The 19767-nt window shown below is 40.5% G+C and overlaps 1 protein-coding gene across 1 annotated transcript in view; it reads left to right on the top strand.

Annotated features, from left to right (window-relative positions):
• Positions 1-19767, top strand: part of RYR2 (ryanodine receptor 2) — a 3458987-nt gene that overhangs the window by 1907425 nt on the left and 1531795 nt on the right. The window contains exon 33 of the mRNA XM_085612346.1: positions 5840-5926. Coding sequence (XP_085468472.1) covers positions 5840-5926 — 87 coding nt within the window. The remainder of the gene's footprint in view (positions 1-5839; positions 5927-19767) is intronic.

Below are 19767 nucleotides of genomic sequence, written 5' to 3'. Positions count from 1 at the left end.
AACAGAGTTCCTTGAAATTTGGCAGAGAGGTAGTCTACAGGTCAAGGAAGTGCCTTTTGTAGGTTTGGTGTAAATCTGTTCAGTAGATTCTGAGAAAATAGCCTTTAAATCAATATATATATCTGAGCCAGCTTACGGTGCGCTTACGGTGCGCTTACCGTACGCGTACGGTGATGTGCGCGTGCGCGATTCTGATTGGCTGTTCGATCTAAGTAAACATTCGAATCGGTCGAAACCAGGAAGCGGCGGCCGCCATTTTCTCTCTCGCACTCTGAGGGGGGCAGCATAAACAAAGTCAAAAAACATCTAAAGGGGTAGTATATTTAGTTCTTAACCACCCAGCATCGATATAGGTGTCCCCCAACAACCCCAAAGGCCAAAAAAACAATGTTAATTTTTTTCAGAAAATCGCCGATTACGCTTACCGTACGCGTACGGTTAAAATTATTAAAAACAAAAAAAATATCCACACTTTCCCCACCCCGTGTGCAAATGTTGCCCGAAGGGCACCATTTGTGCATGGCATATTTATAAATCAAGGAAACTAAAAATGAATACCTTTCACAACGAAGCACATAATATGTCCCCCATGTGCGCACGGTGCGCGAAGCACATCGTGCGTACATGGCCCATCCCGTGTAACGTGGGCACGCGGTGCGCGCAGCGCACCGCGTGACCACCGTACGTGCACGGCACTACCTGCGTAAAGTGGGCGCGCGGTGCGCGAAGCGCACCGCGTGCTCACTGTGCGCGCACGGAACGAACTGCGTTAACTGGGCGCGCACGCCACGAATGGCGTAAAGTAACTTAGCATTTAAAAAAACGTACAAATTCACTGAAAAAACCATAGGTTTCACACACGTTATAGTTAGGAATTAAGCATTTAAAAAAACCTTGCAAATTCACTGAAAAAACCATAGGTTTCACACAAGTTATAGTTAGCTGTACATTTCACTCGTAAAAAACCAATGAAATTCCCCCGTTATAGTTAGTGCAGGCAACTATAACTCACGCGACCGCAATCCTCTGCTGATGACATATGTGTCTTTATGAAAAAAAAATATTTGTAATATATGTATAGCTAAAATTTAATGGAAGAAGACATGGGCAAATAAGTGTCTAAATACAGTATTAGCATCAGCAGAGGATTGCGGTCGCGTGAGTTATAGTTGCCTGCACTAACTATAACGGGGGAATTTCATTGGTTTTTTTCGAGTGAAATGTACAGCTAACTATAACTTGTGTGAAACCTATGGTTTTTTCAGTGAATATATATATATATATATATATATATATATATATATATATATATATATATATACATACATATATATATATATATATATATATATATAAATTCATTCTCCAACACCTAAGGGCGGTAAAACACAAAGATAGAACCGTCCCAGTGCACATTAATGATATCCATGAGGGGAAACACAATGAACTCTCGTATTATGTGAGAGAATCGTGCGATGAAACTCAGACAACTCGAATCACTGTATATATTAATGCTTGATACTAAGATCCCCCGGGGTCTCAACTCAGAGGAAGATCGGTATGTCCATCTCTAGAGAATTAATCTGCATTCACCGCCTGTTCTTAGTTAGATAGACGTAAGAACCTGCATATCTAATCAACGCTTTTAGGAATCTTGGAAATTGAAAAACATTTTAAATTTATTTTTAGGTATGTACACCTTACCCCCAGTAGTTTGTGGAATAAGAGAGATGGTAAAGTAAATGGGAGTCTATGAGGTAGTGGAGAGGTGCTAAGTATTGATCAGTGGAACCTGCCAGGAATATAAGTGCAAGCGGTTGTTAATTTAAGTATTAACCTTTCAAATTTTCAAGGATAACTCGTCCCTTCCAGCTATGAAACCCTTTGCCTAATGTGTTGTCAGATTGTTAGACTTAGATGCTTAGAATTTACTTACAATTGTCAAAATAGGCGGGAAAGGGTCAGTTGGGGACAAAGCCATCAGGACCGGCCATTAATTGATAGTTAAGGGGTACAGCACCGTAGCACTTTAGTAAGTCTTAAATGTTGAGTAGCACAATAAGTCACTTTTTCTGTTACGAATAAAAGGTAAAAAATTAACTAGAAAATAATTGAAAATACTGAAAAAAGACAGACAATAGTCTAATCAGGAAACAGGACTAAAGAGTAAGAATATAAAGAATATTATTTGTAATTTCATTATTATTTATGTTTTGAGAGATGTTAGACCATAGAATTAAATTAAGAGTTATAATATGTCAAAGCTAAAAATTGTGCAATAGCTGTCACATTAGTGGAACTTGGGTTGTACAGATGTCTTTCATGTATATGAAAATGCACTGTTAACAACTTGGCAGTATGTCGTCAATGTCTATTACATCATATGAACTGCCCTCCCAACAAAAGGAGGAGAGTAGTGGAGCTCAGTGTGTGAGGAGGCAGGGGATCCTTTTGAAATGTGTAACAGCACAATAATCAAATAAATAATGCAAAACAATACAAATGAATTTGCGGTGTCGGTGTCCAGTTCCTCAAACAAAACTGGTGTTTGGTTGGATATGTGCATATATATATATATATATATATTTCTGATTCTACGTGGTGGATAATGCTCTATTTCACTATTGCACTGGAGAGAAATGCCATTATGATACTGTTGCAGGGATTCTGCTCATGCACAAAACTATGCGCAGGAAACCAGGACCTCAGTGAATTGTGGTGTACCAAAAACTCACGTCAGTACCCAGAACCCCTATCCGACCAGCATCTGTGTCCCATTCGTTATCCGTATTCTCTCATAGGTCCCAATGTATAGACAACCCAGAACAAGCAACTTAGAGTACTCTCAGGAATGGTGGGAATCAGAAATACCTATTTGTTATTATTCTCATATCAGTCCACAACAAGAGTAATTAGAGACACAGTAAAGTTTAAAAGGTTTATTTTATAAACTACGTGTCCTAAGATGCAGTACTTTCGCTAACATAAGCAGACACATGATTATAATTAAAACCATCAGCATTGTTACAGTACCATAGAAAATGAAGGGAGAAATCATATTACAAATGACAGTGGAATACAGCCACCTTCCCTTCGCTAGTGGGCTAGTATTATTATACTAATAGAAGGTCTCTAGGCTTGAATGGGGAACCCCATACCGTAAAGATCAGCTTAGGTGAATCACATCACAGGATCAGCTTTGCTCTGCGCCTGGAAATGTTCTTCTCCAGAATGTGTTTCTAACGCATGCAAACAGTAATATTAAAGGCTCTCGACACCCAGGTATTTGCAGCTGTGTGCATATTATGGCTAGAGAGTGGGCCGATCAACCTGAACTCAAAAACATACATTGTCTGGCGGCTCAGAGTGTTTTGCACACAATGTTCAGACCAAGGTCGCAGCGCACGTCCAGGGATGCGAACAACAGACAGCTCCCATGTGAAGAAAAGGCAAGCAAGCAGCTTTCAAATAATAACATGTCTCTGCAGTGTTGTGTGCAAAAGTAGCAAAAGTTGCAAGACGGCTTTTCTAACATCTAACGCGCTTACGCCAACATAGCAATGTATGCATCTAAATCGCTGCCTTCACTAAAATATATTGGAAGAAGGATGGAGCTCCACAATATCAGCAACATAAAAAAGTATGATTACCAATAGTTTATTAATGAGATGTTTGTAAATGGTATCTCACAATTGCATTGGCGAGGCAGAAAGATGGAAACTTCACAATTTCAACAATACCAAAGTAGGATTTACAGTAGTTTATGAAAAAGATGTTAATTAATGGGCTTAAAATGTTATATTGGGGCATATCAGTATTAATGAATATCTGCTTAACAAACTATTCTGCTTCCAGCTTTTTTATAGTTGATATTATTGAGTCCCTTGTGCAGCATAATGATGTACCTTGTCAATGTAATGGCAACAAAAATAAAAGCACATAACTCTTATTGCAGTACAGACATAAGGCAAAGAACATTATTTTCAAATTTCTGTTCTTAAGTTCTAGAAATATGTATAGTATTTGAATCGAAAAGACCATAAGCTGGAACACAACAACTACACGAATAAACGTTATTAGTAAATTTAGCAAGTTTTGCATGTGACTAATATAACATAGCTGTCAATTAATGGGAATATGTTTTAATCAGATATGTATGTAATAAACAGCTGCATTTGCAAGAAACAATACTAAAGGCTTGAAGAAATTCATTTTATTCCTCAGTAATTCAAACTCTTTCAGATATCTTGTTCTTCCAAATTCATTAATTCAGAATAGAAAACATAAATGTTGACTTTGAAGCTGGCAAAAGGGTGGTAGGCTCCCTAGCACTCCTTTTTGTCTGGTTTCCTAAAGATGAAAAGTTAGAAGACATCCGCCCACGATCGCAACCCAGAAACCCGCCAGTCCCATTAGCATGGCGGTGACGACCGCTGTGATGAGATTTTCCACCCGCCAGGCAAGCGTGCAGACTGCTACCAGCGGAAAAGTGGAGCTGGACCACTAAAATGGGGCCGGTGCAGGGCCAGGCTCCTCCGGCATGATTATGATGCTGGCGGTAGCCAGCTTTTCCGCAGCAGTGGAACCTCCATGGAAAGGCATGCAGAGAATGTCTCCAGGGGCCCATTGCGGGCCCCCAATGTGTTTGGGGGTGTGTGCACTGGGGCCCACCCATGGTACCCCCCTACATGTCCCTGTATCAGGTGGCAGTCACTGTGCAGTGCCTGACACGCAGTGCAAGGATATGCTGGACATGCTTTTTTAGACATTGCGGCAGTGCTGCTGGGAGCAGCAAGCCCGCAATGTTATATGCCGAGATCGTACCGCCACGGTCGGATTTAGACTGCATAGTATACTAATTGGACCAGCAGTTATGCCGCGGTCCTAGTGGGTGGTGTTTTCCTGCTACCATGGCGGTCGGAGTTATTTTCCGACGGCCATCCTAATAGACCCCAATATTTCTTGATTCATACTTGCAGTCTTCTACAGTAGCCCATTGTCTGGTTTAAGCCACATGTCGATATTCTAGGACTCGTGATCTACCACAAAACTCTGACTCCCATCACAGGAGTGCTTTAAAAATCTTGTGCACAGGTTTTCCTGCCTAGCCTTTTGGCTTTTCTAGATGATGCCAACATCATCAATGTTCCAAACACTAGTATTGACATCTGGAGTGTTAAAAAACTCATTATATATCCAAGTACACTTATGTGGTCTTATTACACCTAGGAGCATAACAGCAGCTTCTAGTTCACCAGAAAGTCAGATCACCATTGGCATTATATATTTTGTAGGCAAAGGCCCTTCTTCCTTGTTTAAAGATCCACAGATATTCATCTTGTGTCCTTTTCTCTTGCTGTCTTTTGCTTCAGAAAAAACAGCAAAGATGAATCTTTTGTTATTGTGTTGGAAGTCTCATTCTGAAACATCTGCCTCTATCATTTGGCTTTTCTCACACCAACTGTTCAACAAAGCAGTCAGCCACTGAGGTTGTAGTCAATACGTTTTTAACCTCTTCAGTCTTTTTCTGGCCACCACATGACTATGTACCCTTTCCCTGCCTGTTGGCACTGTAGATCACCTTTCAACCTATCATTAATTTCAGAATTGGAAAATCATAGGATTTGTTGCTTTTCTAACATATGCATTAAATGTGAAATTGAATGAATCAGTAAATCAGCTCTTTAGATATGTTGCCTTTAAACATTTGTGTAAATGTACCTACTGAAATGATATCGAACTAACAAACAGTGCCGTGATTTCTGTTCACTTTCTTTGAAACTTATCAATGTTGTTTCAAATCTGGTTTGGAAATGTATTCTTATATTTTTAATTTTAGGTAGAACCAAGCACCAAGTTGTTCCCTGCTGTGTTTGCACAGGCCACAAGTCCCAACATTTTCCAGTTTGAGCTTGGAAGGATAAAGGTAAGTGAAAGAATAGAAAGATCTTATGGGCATATTTACAAATAATGTATGCAACACAGTGCAACGCTGCAAAGAACAGAAAGTAAAGCTGTTATGCTGCATTGCGTGAAAGGGAGAGAACAGAACTGTGGCATAACGTCAAAGAAATGGCACAGTTCTTCTCTCTCCTTGTGCTGGTTCACTTTTAGCTGGCTAGTGCAAATGCAGGGACCCTCACGCCATTGTGCAAGGGTACCTGCATTATGGTCAGGATAGTTTTGTGCAGGAAGGGGTGCCTTCCTGCATAAAAACTATCAATTTCTCCTCAATTCACCAGCCTCAGGAAGATACACCATTTTGCTGCATATTCATGTCTACATCTTGTTGTAAATATGGGCTCAAATTCACTATCACGAGCAGAAGCCACACTGATTTGTTGCTCAAATTATAATTTGCCTTGAAAAACAAAATAAATTGTTTTGGCTGAAAGCACAGTTGCAGAATGGGTCTGAGGACTGTCTCAAATACAATCAATCTGAACAGGGTTTTATACATTTCTTTGGGTATCATAAAGTGCTTCCGTCCATACTTTTTTAATAAAAGACTGCAGGCCTTACCTGTGAAGTCATAAATAAGGCCGCTGATAACAAATGCAGGTGGGCCTAGAGCTTGCATGGACACAATGGGGGCCTGTGGGTAACGTGTCCAGATGTCCGGCATGTGGGCCACATGTTCACTGTATGTACTGTGTGTGCTGTGTCCTGACTGGCTGTGTGTTCCTAACTTCAGGTGACATCTAACTTTATGGTGTTTTGAGAATGTGCGCACCTCTCTTGACATGTGTGCTTTATTGAGACCAATCTCCCTGAACCATTGTAGTGTCACTGCACTTATGGATAATTGAACTGAATTTCCTGTTCGCACATTTGTCTGCTGGCTACGTGCCACCGCACGTGTGACCTGTCAATCAGTTACATCAGGCCTAGGTCGCAAAGCCTGCCTGACCGTGTATTTCTGAGTTGGTGTTGATGGAGTGTTCATGACAGGCAATTTGATAATAGTGGTGTGATTTCGTTCTTATGTGCGAATGTCAATATAAAAATTATCATAGATTCTATCACTATTATCAGATTCAAGGGTAGATATCAAATAACAAACAACAGGAGCTCTGAACACCACGTGTCTCCCGGCGTCTCGTTTGGACTGCCACCCGGCCACAGACACCCACAGCAGAGGCTTGCTATGGCCCGCAAAGCATCACTTTGTATTACTGACATCGGCGCAGTGTGTAAGCACATTTAGAGGCTCACCTTCTAGGAGGCATATTTTGACATACTATACTTATACTATTAACTTAATGGGCTACTGAGGACACTTGGGAAAGACATCATTTGATCCAGGTGCATGTTGATTTCCAACATAACTTTGGCATCAGTTACGCATCAGTTACCCAAGGAGCTACCTGGTGCCTCTGGGGGCAACAGGTAACAAGAAGGATATTTAGACAAAATATTGAGTTAGAACTGTCGACTTACACAAATATCAAATTGTAAATATCGTGTCACAGAAATATTGGCAGCAAAAATATCGTGGTCAACAATGCTGATTTCAAGGTAAGAAATATCATTTTCAAAACTATAGAAATCATTAATAGCGTTTGCAAAAATATAGTTGTTTAAAATATAGATTTTTTAATTAGTGTTATGTGTTTTAGTTTATAATTTAAATATTTGTGATGTATTTTTTTGTATAAGTATTGTTTATGATTTTTACTATATGTGTTACATTTTTTGTAGTTATCAATTTTATTTTAATTACATTTTGTGTTCGTTAGTTCCCTAGCTGGTTGTGGGTTTATAGGGGAATAGGGTGGGAAGTAATTTAATTATAATAAATTCATGATTATTTTTTATTTATTATTATTTATTTAATTGAGATTTTATAGTGTTAATTGTGGGAAGTAATTTATTATTAACTAATTAATAATTGGCTGTTATTATTAATCTATTGGTAATTAATTATGGTATTTGTGTCATTTGTTTTAGGTGCATGTTGTGGGCTTTATAAGGGTAAACTTTGGGAAGGAATTTATTTGTAATTATTGGTAGTTCGTTGTTAATTAATATTAATTATTTGAAAATTAAATATGGAAATTGTGTACTTAATTTTAGGTGTGGGTTGTGGGGTTTATAGGGGTAAAGAGTGTGACGTAATTTATGTTTAATTAATTAATAAATAGTTGTTAATTAACATTAATTAATTAATTGAAAATTAAATATGGAAATTGTGTAATTCATTTTAGGTGTGGGTTGTGGGGTTTATAGTGGTGAAGGGTGGGAAGTAATTTATGTTTAATTAATTAGTAATTATTTGATCATTATTATTATTAATTATTTAATTGATAATTAATTACGGTAATTGCTTATCTTTTGGGGGGTTTTGGTTTTATTGAGGTAAAGGGTGGGGAGTACATTAGTTTTACTTACTTTATAATTAGTTGTTATATACTATTAGTTTTTTGATTGAAAATACATTTTATTTGTGTAATGAATTTTTTTACAGTTTAATTTTACCTGTGGGTTGTGGGGATTATAGGGGTGGGAAGTTAATTAATATGTATGTGTTCTAATATATTTCTTTAATTGATTTTTTACATTTAGATGTGGGTTGTGAATTGTGTGGTATTATAGGGTGGGAAATAAAAAATGTGTTTTTTAAATAATATTTTTGCTTCTAAATAATTTCCAATAAAAAATATTTATTTGTTTGAAAATTATTTGTATTTTTTATTTTAATGTAATATTTGTAGGTATTTGTCATATGTATTTAACATTATAATTTGGATTCATTGTTTTTAATTTTTAATATTAAATATATTTGTATTTTAATTTTTAAAATATGTATATATATATTTTTTTATGGTAGTTGTTATTTTGTTTGTTGTTAATTTTGAACTGACTGGAGTGCGAATACTAATTTTTAACCCTCTGCAATCCAACACTTTCCCTACTGTTGAACTGATTGGAGTGGGAATAGTGATTTTTACCCCTCTGCTATCCAACACTTTTCCTACTGTTGCACTCGTTGGAGTGGGAATAGTAATTTTTACCCCTCCGCTATCCAACACTTTCCCTATTGTTACACTCATTGGAGTGAGAATAGTAATTTTTACCCCTCTGCAATCCAACACTTTCCCTAAAAGTACATTACTTCTGACCCTTTACACTTATAAACACCATAACACACACCTACAATTAATTACACAATTACCATAATTAATTACCAATTAATTAATTAACAACCAATTATTAAATATTTAATTAAAAATTACTTTACACTTTTAACACTATACCATCTCAATTAAAAAAATATGAATAAATAAAAATTGAATAATAAATGTAATATAATTAAATGACTTCCCACCCTATTCCCCTATAAACCCACATTCCGCTACAGAACTATGGGGCTCATTACGATGGCGGGCGGACCTGAGTCTGCCTGCCATCGTTGAGGTGTTCAGGAACGCCCGCAAGAAATGCGGCGGTCCCACCACTACAATTAGGATGCGCCTGCCATACTCGCGGGCACATCCAGGGCATTTAACATTGCGGACGGTGCTGCTGGCTGCAGCACCGTACCCAATGTTAATATGGCATGCACCGCATTTCCCTGCACTACGTGGCAGGTACCACGCGTTGCGTGCCACTTAGTGCATAGAAATGCAGGGGCGTACCATTGGTACCCCCCAGCGCACGCCTCCAACACAGAGGGGGCCCACAACGGGCCCCCGAAACAAGCCTCTGCCAGCCTTTCCATGGTGGTTCCACTGCCATGGAGAGGCTGGCTGACGCCAGCATTGTAATCATACGGGCAGTGCCTGCTAGGCACCGCTGCCATTTCATGCCCCCTTTTCCGTCCGCCAAGCAATGAGACTGATTACTTCTGGTGGACCGGTGGCGGACGGACTTTCCGTCCGCCGCGGACTTATTGGGATTCCCACCGCCATCCTAATTCAGCGGTGGGAATATCGCTGTGTGATGGTGGAAGGACCGCCACCACAGGCACGGCCGTGGTGGACCTTCCGCCACCCTAATAACGCAAAAGTCAAATAAGAAAATGTAATAACTACTAAAAATGTAACACATATATTAAAAATACAAACAATTCTTATGCAAAAAACATACGTCACATACATATACCATGTCTACTAAAATACATACCAACAATAAAAAAATATATTTTTGACAACTATATTTTTGCAAACGATATTAAACACTCCGATATTTTTAAAATCAATATTACTTACCGTAAGTCAATATTCTTGACCACGATATTCTTGCTGTCGATATTTCTTACCCACGATATTAATGACTCGATATTTGTGAAACTCCATATTTTGTACTCGATATTCTGTCTCTGCACCGTCCTTCACAAAAAGTAAGAATTGGCAGGTGTCGCCCACTACTCCTCTAGCAAGTTTTGCTGTGTCAAATGACAGTGTTAGAAGTAAGACAATCCTTTTTAGAGAATCACTTATCTGCAGGTAATGATAAAGTGGAGCCCAACCTTGTGCCCTGAATTTACATACACATACAATGATTGGTATTTCACAATTATGCAGGAATCTGCTATATTGGGGCCGATTTCTATCCGGGTCGGAAAGCACTCCGACTGAGCCGGTTCCGGAGTGTTTTCCGAACGAGCCGAGCGAGTATGATTCGGCGTATGTAGGCCTGGGCGAAAATTTCGTTCCGTTCGCGGAAATTGCGATAATTTGACATTTTCGCGTTCCGCAGAGAGCGCGAAAATGTCAAAAATTCCGGTTTCCGCAGCTTGGCGATAATTTGTTTCTTGCTCGCGCTATAAAATAATACATTCTCGCGCGCGCGCGATCGCCTTACCTGAATCCCTGCATTTGCCGACAAGTTTTCTTGATCCGGTCGCGTTCTCCATGAGATGTTGTATTGTTTTTAGCCATTTGCACTGTCTCGCGACAGTTCGCGCCCGCAGTGACGTCATGCGTCGCGCGATCACGTCTTTCTTCTCGCGATCATGCACCGCGAGAAAACTCAAAACAAGATGGCCGCGCCCGCAAGCAACCACATGGGTAAGTTGGCGACCCGCAACCATGCAGAAAATCTCGCGAACATGCCGGAAAAAAACTTCCGCATCTTCGCGATATTTCCGCTTGTTTGCGATAATTTTAAACATTTTCGCGATAATTTGCGAAAGTTAATTTCGCAAATTCCGCCCACCCCTAGCCGTATGCTGCCGGACTCGGTTCGGTTGGACACCCATAGAAGTCAATGGGAGCCGGTCGTACAACGCGTACATGGGCTCCCATTGACTGAATGTGTACGTCGCGGACAAGTGCGCCCCCTACAGTGGGTACGCGTTGGTGCCATCCGCACCGTACATGCCTGTTTTGGGGAGAACCATGGGTCTCCCCCTGTGTCCGAGTCGTAGGGCTGTGGGTGACAGGGGGTCCGACGCGGACCCCCAAAGGCAACCACCCGGACAATTTGCAAGCCGGACACTCCGGCTCGCAAAGGCCGTCCTACGCATACTGGCTCGGTCGTGAATCGCATCCATTGCAAGCCACGGTTAGCTTACGCCCGAGACGTATGGAGCGGTTCGGACCCGGAAACGAGTCGATCGGTAAATTTCATGTAGCTCGCATTGTACTTGCTCGCTCGTACAGCTGTATGAATCGGCCGAAAAACACGCGTTCGGCTCGTAGTTTTTCGGTCCGGATCGTGTTCGGTGCCCTTCCGTCCCGGATCGGAATCGGCCCCATAGTGCTTAGTGTAGCAAAATGACCACAATTCTAAACAACTTAGGATGATGGCTAAAAGAACTCTAATCATTTTTTGTCATACATACCTAAGCTTAGTCTATTGCCTGCCTGGTGTATCTTTTATGGTTTTTAGCTATTCAAACTAAATGGCTGTATTGGTTTTCTATGCTTTCTCATACCAAGATATGAAAAGTTTCCCTGGGTGCCATATGCTTTCATCTGGTCAGAATTCATCACTTCAGCATCTCCGCTCATGTGTCTAACATCAATCTGTTGTGTTCCTATATATTACTAATCATGTCTCATGGAGTGAGGATTGGTCACTCATGCTTTACTACAAAAATGTACATGCAATACCCCTTTGCAGAAGCATATGGAAGCTACAGAGGTTATTGTTACACTACCTGCTTCCTTTCAAACTGGATCTTTGCAAAGGCTCTGTCCCCTCAGATGTGTCCACAAGAAAAGTATTAAGGGCCAGATGTATCAATGGATTTTACCCATTCTGTGCCTATGGGAAAATGTGTTCATACATATGGCCCTATGTTCTCTTTCTCCGCCTTGTTAGTTTGAGCAGTGTCAGAAGAATATGGAGATTGAGTACACATTTGTTAGTTTTACCATTCAAGCCAGTATTTCATTTATGTAAGCCCCATGCCTGTACATACATGCTCTTATGGTAAATGCAGTCATGTTTTCATACAGCTACGCCTGTTTTGCATTGAAATGCATTATTAGCAGAGCCTTGCCACACATGACTGTGGTATTGGTGGAAGAATTGATATTGATACTGGTACTATTGGTGTGATGCTTTAGTGTTGATTGTTTTTGTGGTGTTATTGGTTTTAAGTGTGGCTTTATGAGAGGTAATGATTTTTGTGGTATTATTGGTAGTATAAGTGGTGGTGACATTGGTATTGGTGGTGATGATGTTACTGATAGTATTGATAATACTGTTGGTGGTATTGTTGTTTAGTTTAGATTAAGGGAGTATTGATGATTATTTTGGTTTTGTGACAGTGTATTACTGGTGGTAGAATTAATTGTATGTGTACTGATTGTATTGGCAGTGGCAGGGAAACATCGGTTACATCGTGGTCTTCACACCGCAATACCTTCACAACACGGGAATTACAATGCAAGTCATTACAATGACTTGTGCTGGATGGTGCTCTAAGCTAAGGAATAGTATGATTTACTATTCCAACACCTTCCCTACTGTAATGTAGGTTGGAGTTGGAATAGTAAATCATACTATTCCTAAGTCCAGCGCCCTCCAGCGCAAGTCGCTGTAACAACTTGCGTTGTAATACTTGCAGTGTAAAGGTATCGTGGTGTGAAGACCGCGATATAACATCGTATATTCGCAGTGGCGGTCACAGTGTGGTATTTGTGGTAGTGGTGTTATTAGTGGTGGTGAAAATAGAGTTAGTAATATTTATATTAATGCTATTGGTGGTGGTAATATTAGTGATGATATTGATATTCAAGTTTTTGTTATTAATGGTGATATTGCTGATGGTATTTCTGGTATGTTATTAGCGGCGAAGTGGTATTGTGTACTGATGGCAGGAATATTGGTGGTATTGGTTGTAATGTAGTATAGGAATTATTGATCTTTGTAGTGGTATTGATGGCTGTGGTATTGGTGGAGAAGGTGCTGGCATTGATGGTATTAGTGATCCAAGTATTAACATTAGTGGTATTTGTGGTGGTATTGGTGGTACTCTTGATATTGTAGTGGTGGTACTGGAGTATTGCTATTGGTTATGTTGGCAGTGGTGTTCAGGCTGTAGCATTGATGATATTAATTGATGTCTTGTGATGGTTGTATCGGTGTGAATGGTGGCAGCATTTGGTGGTGCTATTTGTATTGATGGTGGAAGTATTGGAGTTATTATTAATTGTTGCGTTGCACTTATTCTTGGTGGTATTGCTGGTGTGAGATTGATGGTGCTATATATACTGCTGCTGCTTGTAATTTGCAGTTGGTACTGGCATCATTGTTGGTACTGTTAGTATTATTGCTAGTGATGTTGGTGATAGTGATGGTTTTGCTAGTACAAACATTGTTGTATATGGTATTGTTAGTTATGGTAACATTATTGCTGGTATTGGTGTGCAATTGGTGGGGTGTGGCAGAGGTATTGGTGATAGTGGTAATAATGCTGTATAGGTGGTGTAGCAGAGGTAGTGAGGATAGTGGTGTTGGTGATGTGATTTTGTGATTTTAGTATTGCTGTTGATATTGGTGAGTGTGGTGGTAGTACTATTGGTGTTGTTATTGGAGATGGTTGGGGTGTTTTTGGTAATGATATAGGCGTGATGGCTTCAGTGGTGGTATTGGAGGCGGCTTATGTGTAGTTTTGTGTTTTTGGTTGCATTGACAGTGGTGGTTATTTAGTAGTGTTAGAAGTGTCGGTGTTTTCAGCAGTGATGACACTTGTGTCATGGTTAATGCCACTCAAAGTGTCAGATGATGGCATTGGTGGAGGTGGCACTGGGGTTATTTTTGATGGTATTGTTAGTGGTTTCAGTGGTAGTGTTGCTGGAAGTAGGGTGTTCTTGATGTGTGGTAATGGGGGAGGTGTGGTACGGATAATGATGTATTGGTGGTGTACTATTGGTAATTTTGGTACTATCATGAAATTGGTTTTATTCGCACTCCATTCATGTCATGAATTAGTGTCAGTGATAGTGGTTGTATTGGTATTCTTGTTCCTATTATTGGTGGTGTATATGGTTGTACTGGTGGTGGTGATTTTGGAGTCGATAGAAGTTATATTGAAATTGTTTTTGTTATTGGTGTTGTTATTGTTGGTGTGATACTGGTGGTGGCAATATTGGTATTGGTGAGATTCATGGTGGTCTGGTATTTGTAGTAGTAATGGTATTCTGGTGGTGTTTGTGGGGGCATTAGTGATGTTGGTATTTATGATAGTGGTTGTATTTGTGAATGTGATATTGATGGTGTCTGGTGATTGTGGTTTTTCCTGTCATAGTCAACCGCGGTCGCTGCAGGTAAGAGCGGTGGGGCGGTGGAACCAGGTGAAGGGGGATTTTGAGAGACGGCCATGAGGGAGAATTAAATATGTATGTATGTATGTATTTATTTATTTATTTATTTAATACATAATTCATTTTGCCTCGTGGTCATCTCTCGAATCCCCCTTCACCTGGCCCCACTGCTCTTTCCTGCAGCAACCACAGCTGGTCATAGTATTGGTCTTATTCTGTAGCTGTTGGTGATGTTGGAGTTATTAATGTTGATGGTTGTATTGGTTTCTATGGTGGTGGTGGTAGCAGTATTGTGGTGGTATTGGTAGAGGCGTTATGATGGTTGTGGTGGTGCTGGAATTGATGGTATGACATTGCGTTGGATGGTATTGGCGGTGGGGTACTGGAATTGGTAGAAGTAGTATTGGTGATTGTTGTGGCAGTATTGGTTGAACTTGTGACAGTGTTGGTTGTGGCATTGTTGGTTGTGGTTTTGGTGGAAACTGGAATTGGCGTGGTAGTAGTGGCATTGTTGAAACAGTATTGGTGGTTGTACTGTGGTGGTATAGTATTGGAATTGCTGATTGAAGGTGCAGTGGCATTGGTAGAAGTGGTAATGGCACTATTGTATTATGTTGGCTGCATTGGTAGTAGAGTTAGTGGTAGTGTTTTTGGTAGTAGTGGTATTGGTGTCAGCAATAGTGGTTGTGATATGGTATTGCTATAGATGTTGGTGTCATGAGTATATACTGGCATCGGTTGTGCAGTATAGCCAATGTCATTAGTAGTGGGGGTCATATGTCCTTGTTAGTGGTGGTACTGGCATTTGTGTTAATGTTGGAGGTATCAATAGTGGTGATGATTCTGCTGGTTTGGTAGTGAAGTAGTATTATGATGGTGGTATATGTAGTGATGTTATTGGTGATAATGGTGTTAGTAGTTGTGGTACTGGAGAATTGGGCGATATTGGCCATGGCGGTATTGGGATTAGTACTGGTGGTGCTCTTGTGATGGTACTGGACTAGGCTGAATAGGCAGTCTTGGTCATGTTATGGTATTGATGGCTTTTTCAAGGCTGCCAGCACATTGCATATAAGCAGTAGTCACAGGTACAGTTCTATAAAATGGGGTGGGCCCATGGGCATGAGACGGAGGAGACTCTGCACAACAGGGTGTATCATGGCCGTCTTAACAGACACTACTGGAACTACGTTTTATAGAACTACAACTGTGACCACTGCTTATATGCTGTCTGCACTGGGAGCTTTGAAAAAGTCAAGTAGATGAAACACATGTTGTCTGCCTCTGGTCTTTTTGTATGTATCGATATCTCCGCACTGTAAGAATTGGAAGGGTATCAAGAAGACTTCATTATTTAATGGACTTTGATTTACTGCATCCAGACTGCACATTCTTGAATTCTTATTGAACTATTTATACTGCCTTATATAGTGTGCTTCGGTTATAATATTGCAGCATTGTTGCCCTAGAGCTATTTCTGCACCCTCGGTTGGCTGGGCCATGTGGGCACCTTTGAACATTGCATACAGTTTATGTAATTTACTATACCCTTTTAAGTTGATGTTGTTTTAGATGTGCAAACATATGTCATAGTCAAAAAATAATTGTTTTGTGTTTGTATGACTGGTAGTCATATTAGTGTAACTGTTTGTGAGTTCTGTGTAATTGCTACCAGTTGCTGGTGCTATTTGATGTTAATGTTGGTGGTAATTATGATGAGACTGATAGCAATGGTACTGTAATAGGTGTATGTTGTGGAAGTGGTGGTTGTGACAGTAGTTGTTGGTATTGGTGGCAATAGTATTAGTGGTGTTAATACCGGTAGGGCCATTGCTGGGGTTGGTAGGGGTATGGTAGTATAGGTACAGTGGATGGGGTATTGATGTTGATGGTAATGATGTGGCAGTGGTAGTGGTACTGATTGTGGTATTAGTGGTAGTGGTATGGCTGATGGGGTATTGGTTTTGTTATTGTAATTGCCTTATTGATAGTCATACTTTTGATGGTATTGGCAGTAATGGGTATTGTCTGGTATTTGTCATGTGTTATTGTTGCTATGGAATTTATTGTGGCATTAATATTGTTGATAGCATTGACAGACTTGGTGGTGGTAATGTTAATATCATTGTATTGGTGGTATTGATTGTGGTACTGTTGGTGTGATTGGTGGTGCCAGTTGCTTGCACTATTAGTATTGATGCTGTTTGTATTGGTGGTGATTTTGCTAGTTTTGAGACAGTGGGTTCTGACCCAGTTAGTCCACCTAGGTGTATTGCATTTTGGACTACCCAATCTATGGACCTGTGCTGTTAATCTGCTTTGGTAGTCACTTTAAGCGCTGTCAAAGGGGATTGTGAGTTCTAGCTGCCAGCTCTGGCATTTTAAAATGAAATCTGCAGCTTCTTATCTGGGAGAAGGTGCTTTGGGCTGGTTGAACATGAACATGTGCACATATAGGGTATGGACTGAGCAAGTGAGACTACTGTGTAACTCAGCCCAATGTCTGCGAAAAGTTATCCTGTTGCAGACTGGACCCTTAATACATTTTTATAGCCTGTGCAGGCTTTATACTTGGACTGGGCATTCATAGTGTACATTTGTAGTTCTTCACTGATGCATTCTGTGTTTCACTTTGTGGTACACTACACGCAAGAGCTGCCCTAAATGCAGTTTCTCCACAGTAGGGCTTAGAGCCTAGTATGATCGTTGAATACAATGGTAAACAATGGCTCTGAGAGCATATATAACTTTGATTTCTTCATATATTCACTACTTCTGGCACTTGGGAGATTTATCTTATTTCTCTGAGTCAGCTCCTCATTATATTCTGAATTTTAATTACCGTACTGGGCCACATGATTTACTCCGCTAGCCATCAGTAAAACCAAACCTTTCCCCACACAATAAAGTAATCTGGAGGAGATTAGGTCTGCTCCTGAAATAGGAAATGGGTTGGGCCAGATTCTGTATTTGTTGATGGCATTTCATGCTGCCTACTTGCGTGGGAAGGTCTTTGCTGGGGAAACAAATTGACGCAACCAAACCTCTGGAGCTAATCACAAGAGGGGCTCTCCTTTAAAATTTAGGAGAGAAAGGTCCAAGCATCTGTGTCAGTTAGGGTTGTGGCTTAACTGCTTTATTATGGTGGATGAGCCATTCACATCCACAGCATTACTTTTGTACTACAGTGGATGTGACCAGTTCGTTCACCACACTAAAGCAGAAAATCCTTTTGGGGCAAGTTTTTTTTTTTTTTTAGATCTGTGCGATGTACGGCACACTTAGCACACTGAGGTCATGCTGACGAAAGTGAAGCCAGTCAGGGCTAATATGTGCTGGCAATTGCTACTTTGAATGGTGCTTGGGGGCATAACTCTGCTCCCTCAGTTCCGATCAAGATGGAAGTGAAACATCTGGAAAGGGAAGAATGAACCCTTTCTAGTGGCTCTTTTCCATAGTGGATGCTTGCTTGGATCTCACCACATGACAGCAAACTACAGACAGGGATGCAAGAGAGAGTAAGGAGCCCAGAAAGGGGAAAGGTGTTGGGTCAGGAGCCAAGGGGCAGGAGGCAGTCCTTGAGATCTCCCTCTCTGGAGGGTGAGAACTGAAAGTAACATCTCCTGGGGCACACCATGAAATTTGAGGCCATTAGTCTTGAAAGCAGCACTCCTGGTGTCCAGAGCTTGCAATAACTCCTGAAATCACTGATCAGGACAGAGAAAATAGCATTTGTGTTTGCCTTCCATTAGAGACATGTCAGTTGGGTCCCCAGTACTGCCAGGCTCACAAATAGTTTTTGGTTCCCACAAATTGTTGCAGGGAAACCTCACATAGATCCTACTCCATGTTATGATGGGGGCACAAGTGACATCCCTTGTGCCATTACTTTTTCCCTGGGGTCCACCAGAGTACCTCCCGCCCTCGCTCCTTCTGCCCATGTCTGGGGGGGGGGGGGGGGGGTGGGTGGCACCTAGTGCAATTTTAGTAATAGGTTTCTTGGACATTTGTTTTAGGTTCTGAGAATGTTCTTTCAGCAGGTATGAAAATAGGAAAATCCTTACCTGTTTGAATGTGGTATTCTTTATTGATGATACCAGTGAATGGTTGCATGTATTATTGAATGTTAATATAAGGTGGTATTATCCAGGACTGTTTACTGCATTGTGGGTTGATTATTCGTTTACATTTTTATTGTTTTGGTGACACCCTGACAAAGCCAGTAGGTTTGACTTTTAATAACTATGCCCCCATTATATAGCATATTAGACGGTATTCTAGTTTTAGGATTCAGGGCGTGCTCATGTGCAGGCTGTTACTGGTGCCTACAGCATAGGATCCAAATGGTAAATTTAGGATGTTATCTGCTCTGTTGGACCTTTCTTTAGTGACCATCCCTTGTATATGCTGCCATTTAGAGGGTGTCAACATTGACATCTCTAACTTCCAACTTGTATATATATTTTTAATTTGCAGTACTGAGTAGTGTGTGCAAATAAATACTTCTGTTTTTTATACAAAAAGCCCTAGCTGGAGAGTTGTTATTAGTAGTGTTTATTGTCTATCCAAGGACTGTGTTACTCACACACACCACCTCCCCTGAGTAAGCCTTGGACTGTTCTGCCTCTCTACCCTGAGAGAGTCAAGTGATACAAAGGGGTACTTGGATCCCCCAAAAAATGATTGGCCTCGTTATTTGTGAAGGGCTCACATTCTGCCCAATTAATAACATACCTTCTTACAGTAGTGTTGATGGCATTGCTTGTGGTGGTATGGTGGCTAGCACTGGTTGTGGTATTGGTGGAGTTTGGCACATTGGTGATGGTATTGCTGGTGGTAATGATGGTGGAGGTATTGGTGTTGATGTTCTTGTATTATTGTTGGTGGGGGTGGTGTTAGTGATGTGATATTGCTTAAAGCATGACATTGTTGGTGGTGGCATAATATTAGTGGTGTTGGTGTCATTGGTAGTGGCCATTTTCTGTTGGAGGTATTGGTGCTGTCAGTGGTGATGTTGGTGGTATTGTGTTGTGGTGTATCATTGAAG

The sequence above is a fragment of the Triturus cristatus genome, chromosome 6 (genome assembly GCF_964204655.1).
Source record: "Triturus cristatus chromosome 6, aTriCri1.1, whole genome shotgun sequence".
NCBI classification, from domain to species: Eukaryota; Metazoa; Chordata; class Amphibia; order Caudata; family Salamandridae; genus Triturus; species Triturus cristatus.
Note: the sequence above shows the minus strand (reverse complement) of the source record. Positions and strands in the feature narration are given on the sequence as shown.